The following is a 21,580-nucleotide window of genomic DNA, read 5'->3' on the forward strand; positions in this document are numbered from 1 at the left end:
TTATAATCTTTCTTTTCTTTCTGTCTTCCATTTTTTTTTCTCCGCGTTCAAAAAGTAAAGGGCACGAGACGAATTCCGTGTTTCATCATCGCAAGACGGATACCCTTGCACAAATCAAATTGTTGTTTCTTTAAATAACAATTCTGTAACTTGGTCTGTGCAAGGGAATGTGTCCTTTGTCATCTTGCAACGATGCGTAATTACTGAAAACGTCTCGTACCGACGCAGGCGTGATCAAGTATTGAACGTTTATGGTTTTTCTTTTTTTTTTCTCTTCGTTTGTTTACAAATTTTATGCGATCGAAATTACTATAATAAGCGATTTAAAAGAAATGGTATTACAGTTTACGAATGAATGTAAGATTTCAGTCAGCATCGAAATCGGATGATTCGCGTATGAAAATTTTCGTTGATCGTTTGTTGTTTCTCGTTTACGGTACTAGTTAAAAATGTTGAACCGTTTCATACGGACTTAAATCATACCACGATGAACCGATTTTTATTTTAAAAACCTGATACTTGTATGGTGATAGAATCATGCTACCATCTTGTATATCAGAGATCTGTAAACAACTATTAAACGTATTTTGTAACAATGTTAAACTAAACTAAAACACACCTGCATCAGAGCACATGTATGAACAATAGTTCCAGCAGAACATAAGGTTGTATGGCAGCTTAGATAAAATAAACAGCGTTCTTCTTCGAAGACTATGCTCTGTGTTAAAAATCGAGTACGGTGTGTTTTGTTTCTTTACAAAATGCTGCTCATACATTACAATCAATGTATTTGGTACTCGTTTTGAATTTCGATATTCCATTAGCATTTACCTTCCTCGAAATGCTCTTTCATCGAAACAAATTGAATTTAATCTACGACGCTGATTTTCAAGGTAGGCTTATCTAGTAGTTCTGCAATGGTTTCATTCTTTTTTTTTTTAAATTTTTGTATCCTGTTATCATCGTTTCCTACGTTTCTTCAAAGACTGGAACTTCTGTGAAAGCATGGTAGCTTTATTTCTGGTATAGTGCCTTTTTGAACTTTTATTGCATCGCACCTCCTTTTTGCTTCTGTTGTTGTTGCTGTTCTCGCTGTTGTTGCGCTTGCGCGGACGCTTCGGTATCTTTAATATGTTTCTCAACCTAGAAAAATGTACATATTACAGTGCACTGTTGTACTGTGATTACATCAACATACTCTTACCACTTTCTTTACATGTTTGTACGCTCCAGACTCTGCATTTCCATGGACATTGTCCACTTTGTACGGCGGTCTAATCGTGACATTGTCAAATACAACGATATTCGCTCCATTCCACGTAATTTCAGGAATGGTCTTTGATATAGTACTGAAGAGTTTTTGTCCTTCTGGAGATACTCCGGCCTGCAGAGCCATTACCAGTTTCTTTTTCTCTTCAATTTGATTACGTACTCTTCTGTTCAGCTTTTGCAAATTAAGGCTTTGTGGTGGTTCACTAGTTGTAGGACTAACTTCCCGCTTAACTTGGACCTCGGATACCAAGGATAAATTTACTATGTGTACATCGTTTAATGTTGGTGCACCACTGGATGACGGACATTCTAATTGTAATTAGTTAAGGAATCATCATTATCAGTAGATAGAGAATCAACATGTACTTTCATTCAATAAACGTTCCTGTCATAGGTAATAGTTTGAAAAGGCTATAAGCATCTCAGGTTATAAGCATGGCGCTTTAAGACTTTTTATCGGATTAGAAACCTGTATGTTCGCGATTTTTACGATAACCAATGGTGAAAGCGTTCTCGTACATCGTGGAAATCCGTTCGAGAACAAATCGGTTGAACAATAAAAGTAACAGAAAATCCAGCATGGTTGATTAAATGACGAAACTAACCTGACTTCGTGCAGTTGGTTAGATGATCACCAAATAATTGACAAGCGTTATTACACGTTTCTCGTAGAAAATAGCGAAATGCAACTTCATGTTCGTATATTAAAATCCACGAAAGCTATCGCGGACATCTCGAAAGTTATTTACACTGCGGCAATGTTAAACGAGTTACGGATGAGCTGAATGCATGTATCCGTCGGGAAGGGCGATACTTTGAGGGAATTTACAAGAAAAGGATACTTAGGATTAGCATTTTAGTTTGTGGATCGAATGCTAACACCTCGCCTTCGATTTCCTCCTTGTAACAGGTTTTACAGGCCACCGTACTCCCAATGCTGAAACAATCGTTGGCGCCGGCCATTTTTCACTACGAACACCGAACCGCGGACTCCCTATCGCCATCTGTTCTGATTTCAAATGTCCCTCAAAATTTGTGCAATTTGCGCCCTCCTTGGTGGATACCTTAGAACTTGAATCCTTTTGAATTTAAATCATTCCTGTTCGAAGATACGCGGTGAAGAACATTAAATTATTAAAAGATACAGGTTGATTGTACTAGTCAGAAATGAGAATGATAGTTAAAATCAAAAGCATGCTGTTATATTGTAAAGGTTAGACGAACTTGTTCTTTGATAAAAAGATTTTCTTTTAAGTCCAATTTTGGGTAAAGTGTATTAAAAAAATTAATGGAATATAAGATCCAAGCAAAGTTTGGTATTATTTCAATCGTCTATCTTTTTATTAACACTTTCGCTGTGTTACCCATTATATCGATAAATTAATATGTTAAAGAGCTTTAAACAGTTTTCCAAGAAACAATAAAGCTTACGCTAAAAAGCTTTTAACAAATTTAGCTCTGACGTTATCGTATTATATACGGCATATAGCACATATGATGAGAGGGTCAATAAACTAGAAGCACATGGCATACATTATCTTTGTATAAAAATAAATCAAAATTTTATTGTCAAAAAGTTTAGAATCAAAATCATTTCTATTTTGGAACAATCAATGAAATGGTTGCAAATGAAAATTTGTTGCTCCAGAGCAATAATATTCGTTATTTATATTAATTTTATTTATTTCATATTGCAGGAGGCATAGTTCAAGCGCTGAGAAGAGCGTTGGCCGTTTTCGTTCGGCACTCGGAAACCTTCGGTAGCTTTCGGGAAAAGTCGGAGGAAGTCGGCTTGGCGGGTAGTTCCACGATCGCGTGGCTTCCGACCGGCTTCCAGTGTATAAACCTCGCTCCGCCGTGCAACATCGTGACGTGGGTGATATTAAACTTTCAAACTTTCTATCTTTTCAATTAACTAATTAAGTGACATTATTTGTGAGTGATTCTACCTTCCATCATCAACTCGACAACGATGTGTGCAATGGTTAAAAGCCGTCCCCACCATTTTGTGACTTCTTTAAAATTCTTCTCAAAGTAAGTGACAAGCCAATATACATTTACATAGTATTTTAATATTACACTCTTTAATAATGCATAAATGCCAGTACATAGCTTAATTATTAACATAATTATCACAGAATAAAGTATTAATAACCGATTCAAACTGTAAGTTGTATATTCTATATAAGACATATTTTGACTACTATAAAGCGTTTATAGAATTAAAGATGGCCGCTCTTGGGGGACCAAAGCTGGTTGTTTCGTAGGCTTATATTAAATTTCATTTAACTTTTCGGACAAAAAGAGGATTAGGATCAAAGGCTGACGGAAAAGTTATTCTCTTCTTATGGAAGACAGGATGACCTTTCCTGAAGCTTAGCTTAAGATATACTGTAATGTTCGTTGGACGACTTTTATTGCTAGAAAGCTTTCCGACAAAACCCATTAATGTCACAATGTTTTGCGAAGGTTAATACCGCGATAGGAAACAGTAAGGTTAGTTTCTAAATCATGCTAATTCGTTAGAATGTAACGTCGTTTCCACGCATAACTGAAGTGTTATGAAACATGTTATTCATCTGAAGTTCCTCGAAGCTCGAGTTCATCGCGTAGAGCGTCCTTTTTCATGAAGTTCGTAGCGATGCTCGAAGCGGAAGTTAAACAAGAACTTCCCAAAACAGAAAGCCGGTTAGATTTGTTTCGAATGCACATCATCTGCTATCACGAGATTCAGGAATTTCCTTATCGGTTCACGACGCGAGTATAATTCTAGCAGTCCAGTATCTCGTCTCTAATAACTAAACTTTTTATATTTTTTATTAGTTACACGTGTGATGCATTCGCAATTCAAATAAAGATTATAATTTTATCGAACTTTGTAGAATTTTACAATGAATGTCTTCAGTGGCAAAAACGTTTCATTTGCATTCTGATTGTTGTTTCTACTAAAAAAGATAGACACGGTTCGCGAGATTGAACAGGCTTGATTGAAATTGTTTCGGAGCTTTGACTTTCCTGCAAAATCCGCGGCTCTGTCGTTCCTTTTATGTATCCACGCGGAACGGTGTTGCGAAAAATTGTTTTAACGATAAACTTGGATTCGCTGCTGCCAATTTTGAATGTTGATTAAAATCCCGCTTTGATCCCCTTCGAAAGCTCTATTGATAATTAACAGGAAATCGAATTTCTATAACAGGTTTGATGTTTCGTAATCTGCACAAGAGGAAAGGTAAATTTTTGTAGAATAAAATTTGTAGATCTGTATATATTTTTAGTCGTTAACACTAGAATTACAAACGTTTAACGTTGGTACACAAATTGTAATTTTTTAAACCGATGAAAATACATATTTTAGTGAATTCATTTTTATAGCTTCTCAAAAAATCTCAAGTTATTTAGTCCAATTTTAACCGAGGTATTCTATTTTGAACAGTGTCTACTCACTTTTGCCTCTCACTGTACATTCATTCTTTAGCTCGACAAAATTTCTAATTTAAAATAAGAAAGTGGAAAACAGTTATTTCGACCCCTTTGGTAGTTCTCGTGTTAATCTGTACGAAACAATTGCTATTCGTATCGCGTATTCGATAACATGCGACGCCCGCATCTTACCCCATCAATTTTCAAGTCCGATTAGATCCTGATTGCTGAGAATTCACAGATCCGTGTAGTCGTAAAGCCGGGCGGGAAATATCAGGGATCGTTCGAGCAGCCGATAAATGGGAAAATAATGTGTATCACTGAAAGACGAGGTACAACTCCTCCAGAAAGATAAATCATTCGCTTTCGTCGCGCTTTTTCTTACCGATCGCAATTGACTTATTGTTAGTCTATTTCTCTCACTTTGATCGATATTCAATCCTTTATGAAAATGAAAAATTACCGCAAGTATATTTCAAAAGAATTGTATACTTTCCTTTTGTTTCTTCCTAGCTTTATTTCGAAGTTAATTAAAGGCAGCTATAACTTTGATAAATAGCGAGGATTATCTGTGAACCGCGTAAAGCAGGTAACGCGTTAATTTCAATCCGACAAATAATATTTCATCCATTACAAGTTTCGTTCTTTCTCGTGCGATTTTAACGTAAAATCTTCTGGCTTTTACAAACCACCAGAACTTACTTCCATTAATCCACCTGCTCGAAAGTTTTACCGGATCTGGGTTGGTATTGTTTTAGTAGGAACGTTTATCTTTTTAGAGTCGGTAACAATTGGAGGATTACACTGACAGGAAAAATGAATAATAGTTTTCAATTTATAGTAGCAAATAATAGAAGCATCTTTAAATATCCATTTGAAAAAGCATTTATTAAATTGTAAGCGAAAAGAGTATTATTAAGCTCGTAAGAGTATTATTAATTTAAAGCGAAGGAAGAATAATTTCATCCTTCAAAGCATGTACAATGGAACCTCGATTATCTGAACTAATTCTGTTTAGAATGTTCGCATAATCGAGATTCTACTGTATTATAAATCTTTACTCTTGTGTCAAGAATATAATGCAATATGTACGGAATTATAAATTACTATGAGAATTAAAGGGTTGAAATACTTTGATTTTTCGTACAAACGATACTTGGCGAATTAGTCTCGTGAAAAATGCACGAATGTTTTCGTAAGTTGCTCGTTCATTTGAACATTTCTGTTGGTGGCCGATATTGGTAAACACGAATAGTGTAGGAGCAATCGCACGTGTCCCATGCTCATAAATAGAACCGTTTATATGTGTGTATAGAAGCGTAATACATGATCCGGAGAGCATAAATCAGTGGTACGTTTGTATTGCACTATTGTGCGACCATCTTTTAGCTAAACACTAAAACTAGGCCAACACTGAGAGCATTTCCTCTCTCGCTGTTTCATTCGATGCAAAAATTTTCTTTCCCTAAAGCTCTTTTCACTCGCAACTTCAATGCAACGTATCATTTTTTTCTTTCCAAACGAAGTACACGAACTCTGCCATTTTTTTGCCCTCGTATATTTCACCTTCGACATTTTGCAAATATTTTACTTGAAGATTCGACGGTTGACCGCTTTTGATGATCTGAATAGGGTGCACTGCTGTTTGTCTTTGCACGATTGTTCGAGTGTACATTCCCGACCGGAAATTGCGGAAAATTCGTAATAGACTTTGCATTAGAGAGAATAGATGTGTTCTAAAACGGAAAATTATTCAGGACAGGAAAAGGCATTAATTTGACGAAGCATCGCTGAGAATTCGCGTATGTTCGAAATAGTGCAGGACCAAAGTCAGTCATGCCCTATAAATACTGATTTATTGCCAACACGTGGCAGTTGTTTAGCTGCATAAATTATGCTCTGTTATCAAAGCTCAATTTATGCCTGCTGGACCAGCCATTAAACTAAGTTCCAGTAAATGAAGTTTATCCAGAAATTACTCGTACACTTAATTTCCAAATTTCCTCGACGCGCCTGTGAACTTACGTTCTAACTCGTTGTTTCGACCCTTGTTCCGGTCAATTAACACGCGATGTTGTTAATTACGATGGTAATGGCGTAAATTCTTTTCGAAATTGATACTTTCACCGCCACTGATAAATTCATCGAAAATCTTGGACTATTATCTTCATAATATTCTGTTCTTTTTGTAAATACATATATTCAGAAAATCGATGGGAAACTCTTGCGGAAGTTCGTGTATCATCCGGAGACATGTTGCCAACTAAATTTCTGACCTTACCACGTATTTTCCTGGAAAAGCAGTCTCGGAGAGAAAGAAACGTTACCATAAACACGAGAAAATTTTATTGATTTAGAGAAAGTAGGTACTTGCTTTGATTAAATCGTAATTAGATGATTCTGCGAGGGAAAAGATTTAGTTTTCTAATCTGGCGTTCGTGGTTAATTTACCCTCGCATGTTCTAAATCACTTCAGCTTTTTTATCTCATTACGCGAAAGAACCCGTTGTATAATTTTCCCGTTTTGTTTTATCGCGAGGTCGCGAAACGTGGCAAGAAAAACGGGAAACGGAGGTTCAATATGGCGCATTACGCAACGCGATTTCCTTATCAGCGACACGAATAAATGTTGCCTGAGTAATTTTTGTAATAATTCTACAACCGGAACGAGATAGCACTGCTAAACTAATTGCTAGTTTAAAGTTGGAAATCACAGAACGCTGTCCATCCGATTGGTAATTCGTCATCGAACGTCCGTCAATGTGGTAAAATAATGATTCGAAAAAAGCTGCTCATTATGCTGGTCCATTCTTGTCATCGAAAATTGATTTCTCGGCCAAAATTTTGGTCTTTGTTGGCAAGAAGCCCGCATCTTTTGCTATCGCGATCGACGGTGGCGTATTTTAGAGGCAAACAAAAAGTGGACTTGTTTTTCCATCGAAAATCTAAGGAAAACAATCTCCAATAAAATTTTAATTATTTTTAAAGTTTCTATTGGTCATTGCACCTATGTACACTAGTGGAATTAATTCTGGACACTTAATTTCGCATTTATTCAAATTATTTAATATATTTTATATTCTAATCATTGTTTTCTAATTTTAGAATATTTTTATTCAAATTGTTCCCTAATTCCACCAGTGTATGTAAGTGATAATTAACCAGTTGTTTCTCCACCAAACTCACGAGAAAATAGCTTTCATAATTTATTTATATTCTAACGGAGCAACGTTAGTCTGTCGGTCCGTACGTAAAGAACGAAAGAACAGGGAGAAAAATAAATAGACGGACAGTGATACGTTAAACGAGAGGAGAGTGAACTCAGAGTTTTTTTATAAACTAAAAGCATCGTCAATGTGACGACTAATTTTAAAATAGACTCGAACTTACTCATCGGTGTTTCTCACTATTTCACCGGTTAAATTCGAACGATCAGGAATTAATTAATTCTATTGCTCGTATAATTCTCGTTCTAATTTCACCAGTTTGCAGTTTGGTGGTTTAGGGAAATCTCGTCGATTGAAACTAATGTTAACGATCGCGAAAGTGCAGATTCCAGGTGGGATTTCGTCCTGATTAGCGCGTGGGAATCGACAAGGTTGCGTAAAAGGGATTTTCGTTAATTCCGTCTTAATTGCTTTCCACAGTTTCTCTGATCAACTTTAATCCTTAATTATCGGGATTCTTGCTTACCTTTTCTGCATTGACCATTTCGAACTTGTATCTCGTCGAGCGATTGCCATTGATAAAAATAATTCTATTTCTATAAAAATTATAAAAATTATAAAGTTAACTTAAAAACACGAGCGGTTCGATACTGAAAGTTTATTTCCCTATTATTTCAAGCATCCGCGCAAACGTGCTGTCGGTAGAAAATCTGGAAAAACGAGAGAAATAACAGAAGTTCTCCGTTGTTTCCAATGTTTCACGCTTTTTAGTCGAAACGCTGACTCGAGCTTGGCTAACGAGATTCGTTGTATTTTGCAAATTGCAGAATGTTTCTTACCAGCGTTCCGTAACACAGCAACTTTCATTCAACCTCGAAGATATTCCTCTTTTGTCTATCATCTTCGAAATTCTACCTTTTTGATATTTGAAGCGTGGCTGAAAGGACTTAATTTATTACCGGTGGAAGCTTGAAGTCTGTTTCCAAAGAGGCTGATTTATTGTTCGCGATTCTAATTGCGGAAATTATGGCCGAGGAGTTACGATTCAAACTTCTAGAGATTCGATGGTCAAATATACTTTCAAAGTATTTTTACAAATCCCTTAGCTAATTTATCAAAGGGGATAACAAGAATCCTCGATCCGATAGACTGAATGAAACCGCGTTTAACTAGGAATCGTTTGAAACTCGATCAGAAATTCGATTTCACAAATGGTGACTAAGAAAATCGCTTGCACGCTCGATCAGTTCGTTGCAATTCCATGAAATGCGATTCAGGGTATCCCGTTGTTGAATGCAAAATCTATTGTAAATTTGATAAGATCCGAATGAAAGTTCGCGCCAGCTGATGATAATTTAAAATTTAATCAGTTTACGGCAATTGCCCAATCATTGGATATGTTTACAAGTTTTTCTTTTTCAAACAAAATTCCAACTTAATTATTCACCGTTTGAGGGTTAATTCAAGATAGTTTATAAAACTGCTCTTACGTTAACAGGAATTTCACGATAGATCGTAAAATTTTTCTTTAACGCACAGCCAGAGATCGAACACAGATTTGGTTGTAAAAATATTTATATCACATTTCTGATATACTAGTTTTAAACGAAAGCAGCCAAATTTTTCTGCGTTAGCAAAAGGTACTTACTCGCGTCTTAGCTTCTTCCGTTGTGGAACGTCTGTTAGAAGCTTTTAGCTTTCAAAGTGAAAGAGGTAGATAAGATAACGAGCGTTTAATTTGCGACTGCATCAAAGAAGAATTTTCCTAGTTAACGAATCTCTGAACAGAAGAACGTTTTCGCTTTATCCCGTTTCGTTCATTTTTATCTTTCGTTACGTTTTATTCAATTTCCACTTTTATGTATTTTGCCTCTGGCTTCACACAAAAGTGTAAAAGGATAAACTGCGACACAAGACAGGTTGTAATTACAGAGTTGCGAAGGAGTTGAGTAGTTCTACCAATACTTAAACTGGATTTACGTGAAGTAATTATGTTAGAATTAGTAGGTAGCTAGACTCGGATCGTTTACCAAATGAGATTTCCTTCTCGTAAGTCACGCTTGAGCTCCGGTTGAAATTTTGAGGAAACTGTACCTTCTAACATCTCGTTAGCTTATTTTCAAGTTGAATAGCATTTAACACTTTGCAAACTTCAGTTATTAAGTTGTGAATTAACTCGCGGACGGCGGACCACGGAGAGTCCCCCAAGACGGCGGACCATGGAGAGAGTCCCAATTTTATTTTCCAAATTATACACTATTGTTTTAATATATCAAACTGTTTCATTTAAAAATGATACATTTACCTTTAAATTTGCGTCCATATTACTTATAATAATTTGATCTTCTAATTAAAGTATCTAAAAAGTAATTTACTTATCAAAGAACGCAAGGTGTTAAAATTGTTTCAAAACCGACTGTTCTCATTTTTTTCCTACTTTTTTAAGTATTCGTGCTAGAAATTCGCTCTGGTAGCCGTATTTTTATCAACTCCCAGAGTCCGACACTTCATCGGCTCGCTCGCAGAGTCGGCGAACGGAATTGATACGATCTCTTGAGTTTGTCGAGCATTTGCTTCCAGTCACGTGGTCATGGAGGGTCAATAGAGCTTTATTTCGGGATGAGGGAATCCTCTATTAATGAATCATGACTACAATATATCACACCTACATTGCGATCTTAACCGGTTCGCCTCGATCGTGTGTTTGTCACGTTTCTCCCAACTACGAGAGATTCTCGATCATTTGATCAATAATCGTCGATGTTCAGAGATTTTGATATTCGATGAATATTAACACTATATAGAAATCCTGAAGTGAAAAGAAATACGTGTGATACGTAAGAATTTTCTGAAAATTTTCACTCCAATCGCCTTCTATAAGAATATGAAAATGTAACTTGGAAAAGGTTTAGAAAATTGTACGCTGTTCCGGAGATTTTCTCCAAAAATCCTGTTTCGTACATTCTATTCGAAAATCGAATTACCCGAAGGAAGATGAAACGAATCTCGATTGGTAATCAGATTTAATGAAGCACACAAACGGGGTCACGGTCGTGTAACGCGATGCGCTTGCGTCTTGATTTTAGCAGATTCGCCTTAGTAAAAGCTCGACGTGTTTCAATAACGTGGAAAAACCTTGAAAAATGGTAGGTACTCGCGAGCATCGTGGCTTAGCCTTTTTATACGGACCCGAGGCCTTCGATGTCGGAAGAAAAGAAAACGCTGAGCGCCGTGAAAAGCTTCGTTCCTTTCTTCTCTTAAAGTCTGTATTTAGCCGGTTCAAATCGGATACCTCTCTTTAATCTTTCCCGGTTACTTATTTCACCTCGAAAAATTCCCGAGAAACTCCAACGTTTTCCCCTTTCTTTCCTACTCATCGAATCTTAACCCTTCGCTTTCGAGCAAACGTTTTCTTTCTAATTAATTGAAATATTGCGTTCGAAGTTTCTGAAAACTCATAAATTACAGTCGTTCAAGGATGGAAATACATTTTCCTCCTAGTAATTATTTATCGAACCGGTTTAAATTCTGTCAGTAGACATTATCGAACGACTTTGATCGGTTTTCGATAAATACTCCTCGGGCGGACCAGGGAGACGCGCCGTAAAGAACCTTCCCTCGAAATAGAAATTCGGTTCGTTCATGGAGATCTTCGCGTTACATATCAATTGGACGTCGCTTTCAAAGTGAAACCTTTCACGTTTCGAGAGATCGGGTCGAAAGAAATTTTCGTGTACCGATGCTGACTGAGTAATTTGAAAAATGTATACTGTTCTCGGCATCGGAGCGATTATCATTTTTAATATCGATCATTTCTCTGTGTAGATTCGGAATATCTTGCCACGGTGTCTGAAGAGAGAAGCATGCGAAGAAGAAGATCGTCGATCGAGGAACAGACCAGAGCTGGACTCGAGACATTTTCAAGGGTTTGAAAGTTTGCAAATCGCGGCCGCAGTTAAGCGAAACGAGCAATGGAAAAGATGGTCGCGAATAACCGACAAGTGGTTGCAACTGAAGTGTCGTCTTTAAGAAGCTAATCGCAGTCATGTCGAACGAGACTAACACGACCGACGATTATCTCGACTACGACTACGACATCAACGAGTCGTTCAGTCAATTCGACTGGTCGGAATTGGCACCCATACTCGTCATCTACTCCCTTACCTTTTTCCTTGGATTAATTGGTGAGCGAACGACTCGGGTCTCTTCTTTCTGAAAATCTGTTCATTTTTGTTTAATATTGTTCGTTTAAAAATGTTTATATTAATCTCTGAATATTGTGGTTCTATTTATTTTTTGGAATTTTAATGGGAACTCGAGCGGATGATTGAACAGAATTTCAATATACGTTGGTTTACAAATTATTCATCCGCGAATGAATATTTTTATCGGGAATGAAAATTGCTGAAACGCTTGTATGGTTAATGCGATAGATTTTCTCTTATCGTCGTTGCTGTCCGCATATCGGGTTGTATGGACAAATTATTTCAACAGGCGGCGGATGATTCATTTTATCATCCACTTCTTCCGTTATGTCATTGTTATTCGTGTCAAGTAACAATCGTATCATCGAATAAAACTCAACTTTATTTTTCGAGAGATTTTTCAAGAAATTTTCTTAAATAATCGCTTACAAAATTACCAAAATCAAGAATAATTAATGCCGCGTAATTAGATGGTATACCTGGTCTCCTTGATATTATATTATTCATCATCTTTGTGAAAGGTGCGCAGCAGGGGGCGTCTTAATTATCAAGTTTTGATGAAGTATCCTACGGTTCGATGTCTAATTTTTGTTTCAGGAAATGTCGTCATCATCGCTTCTACTCTGTGCCCGAGATTGAGACCCTTACCAGCTACACCGACCAACGTCTTCCTGGGTGGTTTGGCAACGGCCGACCTTTTGCTTATAATTTTCTGCATTCCTGTAAAGGTGAGTTTTATACAAAACTCAGTATCCTAATTTTTGAAAAAGAAAGGGATTTCAAAATCTAGGTCACAACTGAACATCCACAATTCCTAGTATCTTTTATTATTTTTAAATTATAAGTTTCCCTTAGAAACTCTGGTGAATTTGAAACATTCTACTGCGAATCATTATTTACTAAAACAGCATTGAGTAAATAATTGTCCATAATTGCAACAGGAATTTCATTCAATTTATTTGCTTTGCATTCATTCAATTATTATTAAAATCATCGATACGTGTAATAATATGCAGTGTATAATGATCTGTAATACAGATTTTGTAGAATCATATTCGTTCTTGAATGATTTATCTATTTATGAAAATTGGATGGAATAATAATTCATGTACTAGTATCCATATATAGTGATACAATTTATATTCCATAAAAATTCAATGAAATTTTAAGAAGCAACACGTGTAAGTTGAATTGTCGTTGAATATACAAATGGAATTCGAGACACGTTGTCTCTGAACGATATCGCACGCGAAGTCAGTGTCAAGAAGGCGTCGCGACGCCCTGGCCTGAATGAATATAAAATCGAATTGTGCCAAGTTCTAAAATTACGTATCCGAGAATCGGTCCTACTCTCGAATATACATGTACTTGCCACGTTCGTTTCTATTTTACAGCCATTGTAGGCCAATTACATTTCATTTCTTACGACTTTGTTATTTTCTTTCCTGTAGGCTAAATTGAACTTGGCACGAACCGACGCACGTTTCGAGCTTTCTGCTTTCATCTCGACGAGTTACAGCCTCCTGTGCGTTTTATTAGACTCGTTATTTATTTCTCTTTGTTTCGATGCGACCGTTCTATGATGTGTTTGAAAACTTTGGTAATTAATCTTTAAACAATAATATCGCCACAGTAATATTCTCGAACGACGACAGCTGGAATTAAATCCTCAAATTCTCAAAAGAAAGATTTTTATAAATTTCAAATTTAATTAAAACTTTTGAAATCATACGTGGGGTCAATAGAAACCTTGTCATCCGAAGATTTTTATGATTCTTTCTTCTTTCACTCCCATTCGGTGAACCGAATTGCAAACATCCAAACTGAATTTACAAATGATGAAGAAAATAATAATTAAGAAGTTAATTAATGCTACCTTCTTGCAGTTAGAAGTTACCAAACTTTCTATATTACTCAGTTCCTCTTATTTACATTTTACTCTATCTATGGTAAAGAAACTTGTACCTTTTGCGAAGAATCGATGTCGTTTTTCGGGGAAAGTTCTTTTCAAAGACGTCCCTGGTAAGTTCTCTATCGCGTTTTCCCTCGCGAGATAAGGGAATCCCTCGAGGAAGCTGATCCTTATTTAGAGGGAAGTGGATTAGCTGAGGGTCGAAGGGTTGCTATGAAAAGCAGGAGTCTTTTCACGAGACGTTATTACTTTATAAGCGGCAACAGTTTAATCTGGCAGTGACGAGGTGTTGATTTACTGACGTTTCGTTGACACCGAGCTTGTCTTTGTGGTCGTTCCTCACGGTACGTTCCAAGGGGACATGATTCAATTTATTATCGGGTCAATTCGAGCCTTTCAGGCCTAATGATACCATCTGAGAATACGGATGACGTATCAATGTTACAAATTTTTTTTCTCTTTTCTTTCTATCTATAAGACGAGAGCGATGAGAAAAATGTTGTTCACCGAAATGACGCGTGTCTTCATAGAGGACGAACTTAACAATTTAAATGATAGTCATTGAAAGTGATCGAGTATTGTTTAAATCAGTGAACGCGCAGCATCCAAAGTTCAGATGGTAAAAAAGAGAACTCATTTATTTTTCTAGTTTGTACGTCGAAAATATTTCGCCACGCTAGACCCGTGGCGTTCTCTTTTGATTTATGGGAACGAAATGAAAGAAACACTCGCTTATTTACATGTATATTCGTTTCCAAAGATTCTCTTTGAAATTTCCAGTCGATGTAAATCCTTCCAGGCGCGCTCTTCATAATCATTATTTATTCTCCGAGTTGAAGATTTCAGCGTCTATTTGCGAAAAAAACAAGTAGGTAATATTCTAAGCAGAGCGGAGATTCTTAAAGGAGATTCTCGAGCTTCTTTCAGAGATGAATATTTGTCGTTGTATCAAAGAAGCTTTCCCCGTTACATTACTTTCCGCATTCCACGAGTATTTCCTAAGCTTATTAACGATTTTTCTTATTGTTCCGATAGCTTGTTAAGCTTATTATTAGTCTAAATTTGTGTTTTATACTTTGAGTTTATCAAATGAAAGAATATTTAACCTTTAACGAAATTAAATTAAAGTTGAGACTCTCTCTCTGGTCCGCCATCCGAGATTTCATCAGAGAAGGGAGACGGAACATTGGCAAATTTATGCTTTCTATAAAATAATCTTAATAAAGAAATATATTAGACTTCTGGTATGAAAAAATAAAATCGCTTCGAGTCGAGATAATAAGAAAATACCTGTTGGAGAGAATTTTAGCATAGTGTAAGAAAAAAATGAATATACCAGGTTGGCGCGTTATTAGTTCATCCCCCTTCGTTCGATCATTATTATCTATAGCGGTGACATTGTTGGCCGGGTACGTAACCCGACTTATATCGTGTTACTCGTGGAGGGAGGGCGGCTAGCACCCTGAGCACGAAATAAAAGCAACGACGCCGCAACAGATTTATTCGTTATACCGTAGAAATAAAATCTCTCCTCTTCTGTCTCGCACTCTTGTTTCCTTCGTGGAAAAAACATAATATCCTGCAGGTTCGCCCTGCTCGTTTCATGGGGCGAAAAAGTCGAAGGGTGCGCAAGAAACTACGTGCCCGTATTATTCAGCTCGGCATTCGACGCGAGAAAAATGGGAAATTCAAGCTGAACGCAAGCTTCTTTCGGCTATGGGGTTCTAGGTGACGGGTTTCAATAGAGCTTGATAAATATTTATACATGTAAACGAATATTCTTTTCTTGTAGTTGTTGAGCATCCTCCGAAACTTCGACGTTATTGCACATGTTGGGTTTTAAAGTATTTAGAACGTCAATGGGGCTTCATAATTTAATGAGACTTTATTAAACTGAAAATAATTTAAAAATTTAATTCATGGATATCGCTTGAGAATCTATGATTTCCAAGTTTATCGTTGATTCCCTTATCTCAATCCGAGCAATGGGAACGTTCGTTCATTGGAATGGTAATTTTAGTCGATCCATGTAACTACCCTTAACCCCGTTTCAAGCGAGTGCTTTTCATAGAAATTACTGTCGCCGCGGTTTCTATTCAAATGATAAAATTGTCTGCCATTTCAGTTGTTTAAACAGGCTTGCATCCGCGACAATACGTTTGTTCAAAAACAATCGCGTTAATTTGTTTGAAACAATCTTCTAATTGTAAGATGTTCACCTTGCATTCTTCTCGAAAACAGAACTTTAATGGTCGAAATTAGAGATAAATTGTTGCTTCAATTTCAATAGAGAAGAGAATCTGTAATTTTCAGTAGTAATTGTGGTAAATTCCAAAATTTATTTCAAATTCATTAAATTTTCTTCGATAAAATTGATCAGCCTTCCTCGCGTATACTCGTTTTTATCATCGATGTTTAATCAACAATTTCTCTGCTTGAACGATGACCTGAATTCATCGAAAGCAACAGGTACGAGTGCCACAGATGCAAAGCAATTTATTTCGTTATTCAATAATTCATTACGAAATTTTATAACATCTATATTTGGTCATTATCGAATAATGTTCACAGATAAATTAAACGTAGAGTTAGAAAACAATGATTAGAATATAAAATATAAATGATTATATATTAAATAATTTGAATAAATGCGAAATTTAAGTAAAAATTTAAAAGTGTCCAGAATTAATTCCACTAGTGTAGAATCTCGAGTCTTTGAACTCTATCAGAAATAGATTTCGATTACCTAGAAAATTCCTCTATCTTTAGCTGTCTAGCCAGAGAGGGGCATCGGTTTATCCGATGCTAAAATTAAATCGTCATTTGTTTGATTACGAACGATGCTATTATTGCATGTGGGAGTCGCTGAACGGATGGCTGATCATACATTGATCTTTACTACTCGCGCAACTCAGATCGTACATTCTAACGTCGCAATCGTCCTTTATCGTGTTCCTTTTATAAATAATCTACTACAAAGTACAATTTACAACGAACTTTCCAATAAAAATCACGCGCAGTTTTCTCCATTACTCTTCCTGTAATTCCGAAATAGAAGTTTGATTTCCTGTTTCATAGACGTTCGTGGCGCAAACTTGGACTTGTTCGCGGGGGTATTAAAACTTCCCGTGGACTTTCGCGTGCGAGAATAGAAGGGAACTTTCCTTTCATTGAATCACCGAGTAAAATGCCGAACTATCGATTGCGTGTTTTGTAAAGTTTCCAGAAAAAAAGAAAAGAAGAAAAATTTTCAACTACCACTCCAGATTGCAGAAGTTTGCGCGACCGGTTCGATTGATTCGATGAAAATATTTCCCTGGGTTAGATTATTCGCGACGCCAGAAATTTTCGAACACGTCCATCGAGTTCACGGAATATCCGCTTTCCGGGACAGGAAGTCCTTGAATTGACGAGTTACGGGAATCGCTTTTGCCACCGACGCGACGCGACGACGGAAACTTTAGCAGTTTCCGACTGTGACAAATCTTTTGATGCTCTTTTTCGCCGATCGACTCGTTCGTACATGGTTTAAGCGTAGTACCGATTCGAGAGAGGCTCGTTGGATTAAAACACTGAATGTCGTTAGAGGGATGGTTTTTTGACGTTTTCTTGGCACGCATTCTTGGCAGCGAAGAAACATTTGGAAACCGATGGTGCTGTTCTCTCTTGTTAGGTACCCAATAAAATTTCGAGTATTTTCGAGACTCGACTATTCTGGCATTTTCAGTATCAATCGTGTAACGATTTTAAACAAAACTATTGTATTCCTTTCATTTATTTATACAACTTTTTGTGGGTAGTTTGGCATTTGTCTAATCTTTAAATTAAGTTCCTCGAAATATCGGTCGCAGGAAAATTGAGGAAAGGAAGGAAAGTTGAAACGAGGCAATCATGAAACTGAGATTAGAACTAAAAAAGCAATAAACCTTGCGATAGATGCTGCCGGAAGTAGCGAATATAACCGGAATTGCTGTCGTTTGCTCGAATTAATACTCTTTCAGATCAGCTATCAAACGCGATTCATGTATTATTTTCATATTGTCTTTTATTCGATTAAAAGATTTAATATAACACTGCATAATTAATTTTCTATGGTGCACGCACTGTTCAAAATGTTCTCCCCTCGAAATTTCATTTAATTTCATTAATTCCCATTGGAACAAAACGGTAACAACGCGCACACCTTTGCGAATTAATCCATGAATATTTCATCCCTTTGATGTTAAGTGGAAGCCATTGAAATTCATTCAGCCGATAATAAACAGTTAGTTTGTCGCGGATTTCTCTGTTCGAGATGTGTGCTCTTTTCGCGGGAAAAGGTCTCGAATGTGCACGGAATAAATGGCCCATCGACCACCGAGATCCTCTTTTTTCTCCCGTCTATTTTTCTCATCCATCCTTGTTCGCCGTTCGCAAACATTCGCGTTGAAAATGCCGGATCGTCTGGTTGAAAAGCGATGCTTGAAGCTAACTGATCCGAACTTGCCACTAGCTGGATTCCTGAAGAACACAACGCGGATGTTCGTCCTACTTTCAGCTCGATCATTATGACGAACAGCGTTCAAAATGCATCCTCGCTTTGAACGTGACGCGTGTTTGATCCCGTAATTATTTCCGCTGTGGTAATAACGAAAATTCATTTTCAAATGAAATTTTCTACTACCATTACTAATTGATGAGTTGTTAATGCAATTTAAACGCTCTTTTAATATTTTCCCGAAGCTGTAATTCGGTTACATTAAATTCATCGTGGCGAAGTTAAAATGAGAAAAATTCAACGTTGCGATTAAACATGAAATTTAGACCAGCTCATTTGCATAAATTCATTAGCGGTGAGTTGATTTATCTCGAACCGCTGCTGGCACAATTCGGATGATTTATATCGAGTTATACTACTTGACCGTCACGTACATCCCCTTGAAACTTTGGAATACAGGGTATTTCCAGCAAGTCGTTTTCGCGATTTATTAATCACAAATTCTGTCTCGTGTTAACTTCACGATTACTGCATGTTCCTCGGGGCATTTCGATGTTGTCTCGGTATGCACTTGAATATTAATGTAAACGTTTACGAGGGAACGCAATCTGGCGAATTATTAATGCACATGATTGCTTATCGAACGTTATGATCTCACGAGCCTTGGCTTATTTTTAAATCTTTCCTCGTAGTTGTTTCGCTTGAAGATCCTCGTTTCAAGCGATCTGCGCGGTAGAAATAACCGTGTATAGTCGAGAGGTACAACTCTGATCGGCAATTTTTTTCATTTATCGCAAATTGGCGTAGTTGTAAAATAAACTAAGCTGGAATGTTTGCTCGTTCTCTAAAAAATCAAGAGCTTAACGAAACCTAGTTAACAAATATTGAATCAAGCAGCACAGTCCATAGCAATTGAAAAATGAACTTTTAAAATAAGAGAGAGGGAATTGGGACAATTTCCTTTTATTTATTTAATCTAGAAAAATTTGAAATCCTATTTACACTGAAATAAACTTCTTTTACGAACCATAAATCCTAATCCTTTATGGAATAGCGATATCGATTTCAGGAATAATATACAAAAATTTATATTCTTTCTATCTATAACAGAATTTATATTTCTCTCTGATTAAAAAATATAAATTTCATTGAAATTTAAGTCTATCGTTGCTGTCATTATACTGTCAATACTGTCATTATCGAAGTTATCACATTGCTTCCTTGTTATCAAAGTTTGCGCCTGTGTTTTAATCAGGAAATAAATGTAAGTTGAACGGTCAACATTAAACAATGTCGCACTAATGATGCTCAGCTTCCATATACGCGTCGACAGTAACATATCTGCGAGCTTATTATCGAACAATTGCAGCATAATTCGTTGCGATGCATCATTCTGAATATATCGAGTTCATTTTCTCATAATAATGGAATCAGTAGATCTGAAAAAAGAAAAAAATTATTACTATTATCATCTAAAGGACAGTGTTAATGATTTACAACGAAGATGTTCTTCAGAAAGATGCTCTTTAAGAAATACCTCTTTGCTCGCAAGGAATTTGCAATTTCACTTTTGCACAGCGAAATACATGTAACAAAAGGGAAGCAGAGCTGGATGCTAGAAAAGGTTTGAAAGGAACGAAATAGGATATTGCAGATTTTCTTGCTAAGCTGAATTCTTGTCGCAGCTAAAAATATTTTATGAAAAATCACCGAGCAACCTTGGACTGCTCGATTAAACGTATGTCATGCTTGACAGGAAACAGAAGAGTTATTTTCTGAAGGAAGAAAAATTGAGGTCTCGGAATACAGGAAATCACGTTAATCTTATATTGGGAAATCATCGGATTATTCGGCTCGATTTAACCGTAAGAATCGGAACCGCCTTCTCGTTTCCGTAGCGATTTTCTATCCTCCGATGACACCATAAAGTTTGATTGTCAAGGAGATGACTACCCTTCGAAAGGATCCTCAGGGATCTAGCCATCTTCCGACAGGCACAGGGTCACGTCAAAATGATACCATACGAAACGAAAGTGAGCTTCACGAGGACGACTTTCACGACAGTCCACCAATTAAAATAAAAAAAAAAAATATGACATCAGAAGTTATTAGAATATTCTACCAAGTCCCAGTTGAATATTCCTGGAAAATATCAAGCATACTGTACGACTTCTGTCTTGTAATGTTTAGTTTTGTGGAAACCCTGTCATGGGACCTATGGGAGTTTTCATAGGAAGGTTCACAGATGTTTTGACGAGCATCCATTTGTATTCCGTCGGAAGGGAAAATTGAAGACACCGACCCTTGGAAATGCAAGCTCAGACGTTGCTGTTTCTCCCTAGAAATAGGCCGTTGGGAAGCTAGAAAGGTGGAAATTACATGGGATTGCTCGTTGAAATTGCTCCGTTTCTATATTTGCAACGCAAGCAAATTCCACTATCCTCCTTCGTTGAATAAATTCCCGAACAATAGGAGGGAGAGCAATCGTCTAGAATTTAATGATGTCCAATCTGGAGGATCGTGTAATTGTCGCGGAAAGAAAACTAGGTCACGAAAAGTTGTCATTGTCGGGGTCGCGAAGCGTGTTCCATCTTTGTTTGCACTTGAACCGCAGCTAATCGATCGGAGAAAGTAGATCAATAGGAGGGGCGAGCATCTACTTGGGAAGCGAAAACGTTTCTCCTCGCAGTTTTTCCCCGTTTAATCGTCGCTCCTTATTAGATGCTCGCCGTTAACGACGCGACACCGCGACGTGGAAAAACAGTTTCGTCGTGGAAGGAAAACAATCGTTTCGTTTGTGTCACCCGTATACTGTTAGGAAAATTAGAACGCAAGGAACAAGGATATAAGATGGTATGATATTTTTATTAATTCTTACGTATCGCTGCTAAAATTATCTTCTCTTCTCGGAAAAGAGCAGCGAAACGAGGAATAAATCTTGTCGATAAGAAATGTATTCAGACGGAGATGTCTTGAAATTGGACGAACGACGCATGATTATCGCAGAGAAATTTAACTTTTAAATTGTTTCTTTGACTTAATATTTTAAGTTCGATAAAATATTTTCTTCTTATCTCAGCCACGGAAGATTTTTTGGGCCATCAGCGCGGAGCTAAGAAAAGCCAGA

At 36.9% G+C, this 21,580-nt stretch overlaps 2 protein-coding genes across 3 annotated transcripts in view; one reads left to right on the forward strand and one right to left on the reverse strand.

Moving 5' to 3' along the window:
• Positions 1–252: 252 nt before the first annotated feature.
• On the reverse strand, positions 253–2,276 carry LOC117604551 (protein LSM12). Its single transcript, XM_034324750.2, has 4 exons — positions 2,115–2,276; positions 1,205–1,581; positions 1,059–1,143; positions 253–995 (listed from the first exon to the last, which is right to left on the reverse strand). Exons 1-4 carry the CDS (start codon positions 2,233–2,235, stop codon positions 970–972), a joined length of 609 nt encoding a protein of 202 aa, XP_034180641.1. The 5' UTR covers positions 2,236–2,276; the 3' UTR covers positions 253–969.
• A 784-nt stretch (positions 2,277–3,060) lies between these two features.
• The window catches only part of LOC117604548 (QRFP-like peptide receptor), a 33,595-nt gene continuing 15,075 nt past the window's right edge, over positions 3,061–21,580 (forward strand). The window contains exons 1-3 of one of the 2 annotated variants that reach the window (XM_034324745.2): positions 3,061–3,306; positions 11,685–12,043; positions 12,662–12,792. In XM_034324745.2, coding sequence (XP_034180636.2) covers positions 11,905–12,043; positions 12,662–12,792 — 270 coding nt within the window. In that variant the 5' untranslated portion in view covers positions 3,061–3,306; positions 11,685–11,904. The remainder of the gene's footprint in view (positions 3,307–11,684; positions 12,044–12,661; positions 12,793–21,580) is intronic. The other variant, XM_034324746.2, reaches the window with a different exon arrangement.

This window comes from Osmia lignaria, chromosome 7 (assembly GCF_051020975.1).
Source record: "Osmia lignaria lignaria isolate PbOS001 chromosome 7, iyOsmLign1, whole genome shotgun sequence".
NCBI classification, from domain to species: Eukaryota; Metazoa; Arthropoda; class Insecta; order Hymenoptera; family Megachilidae; genus Osmia; species Osmia lignaria.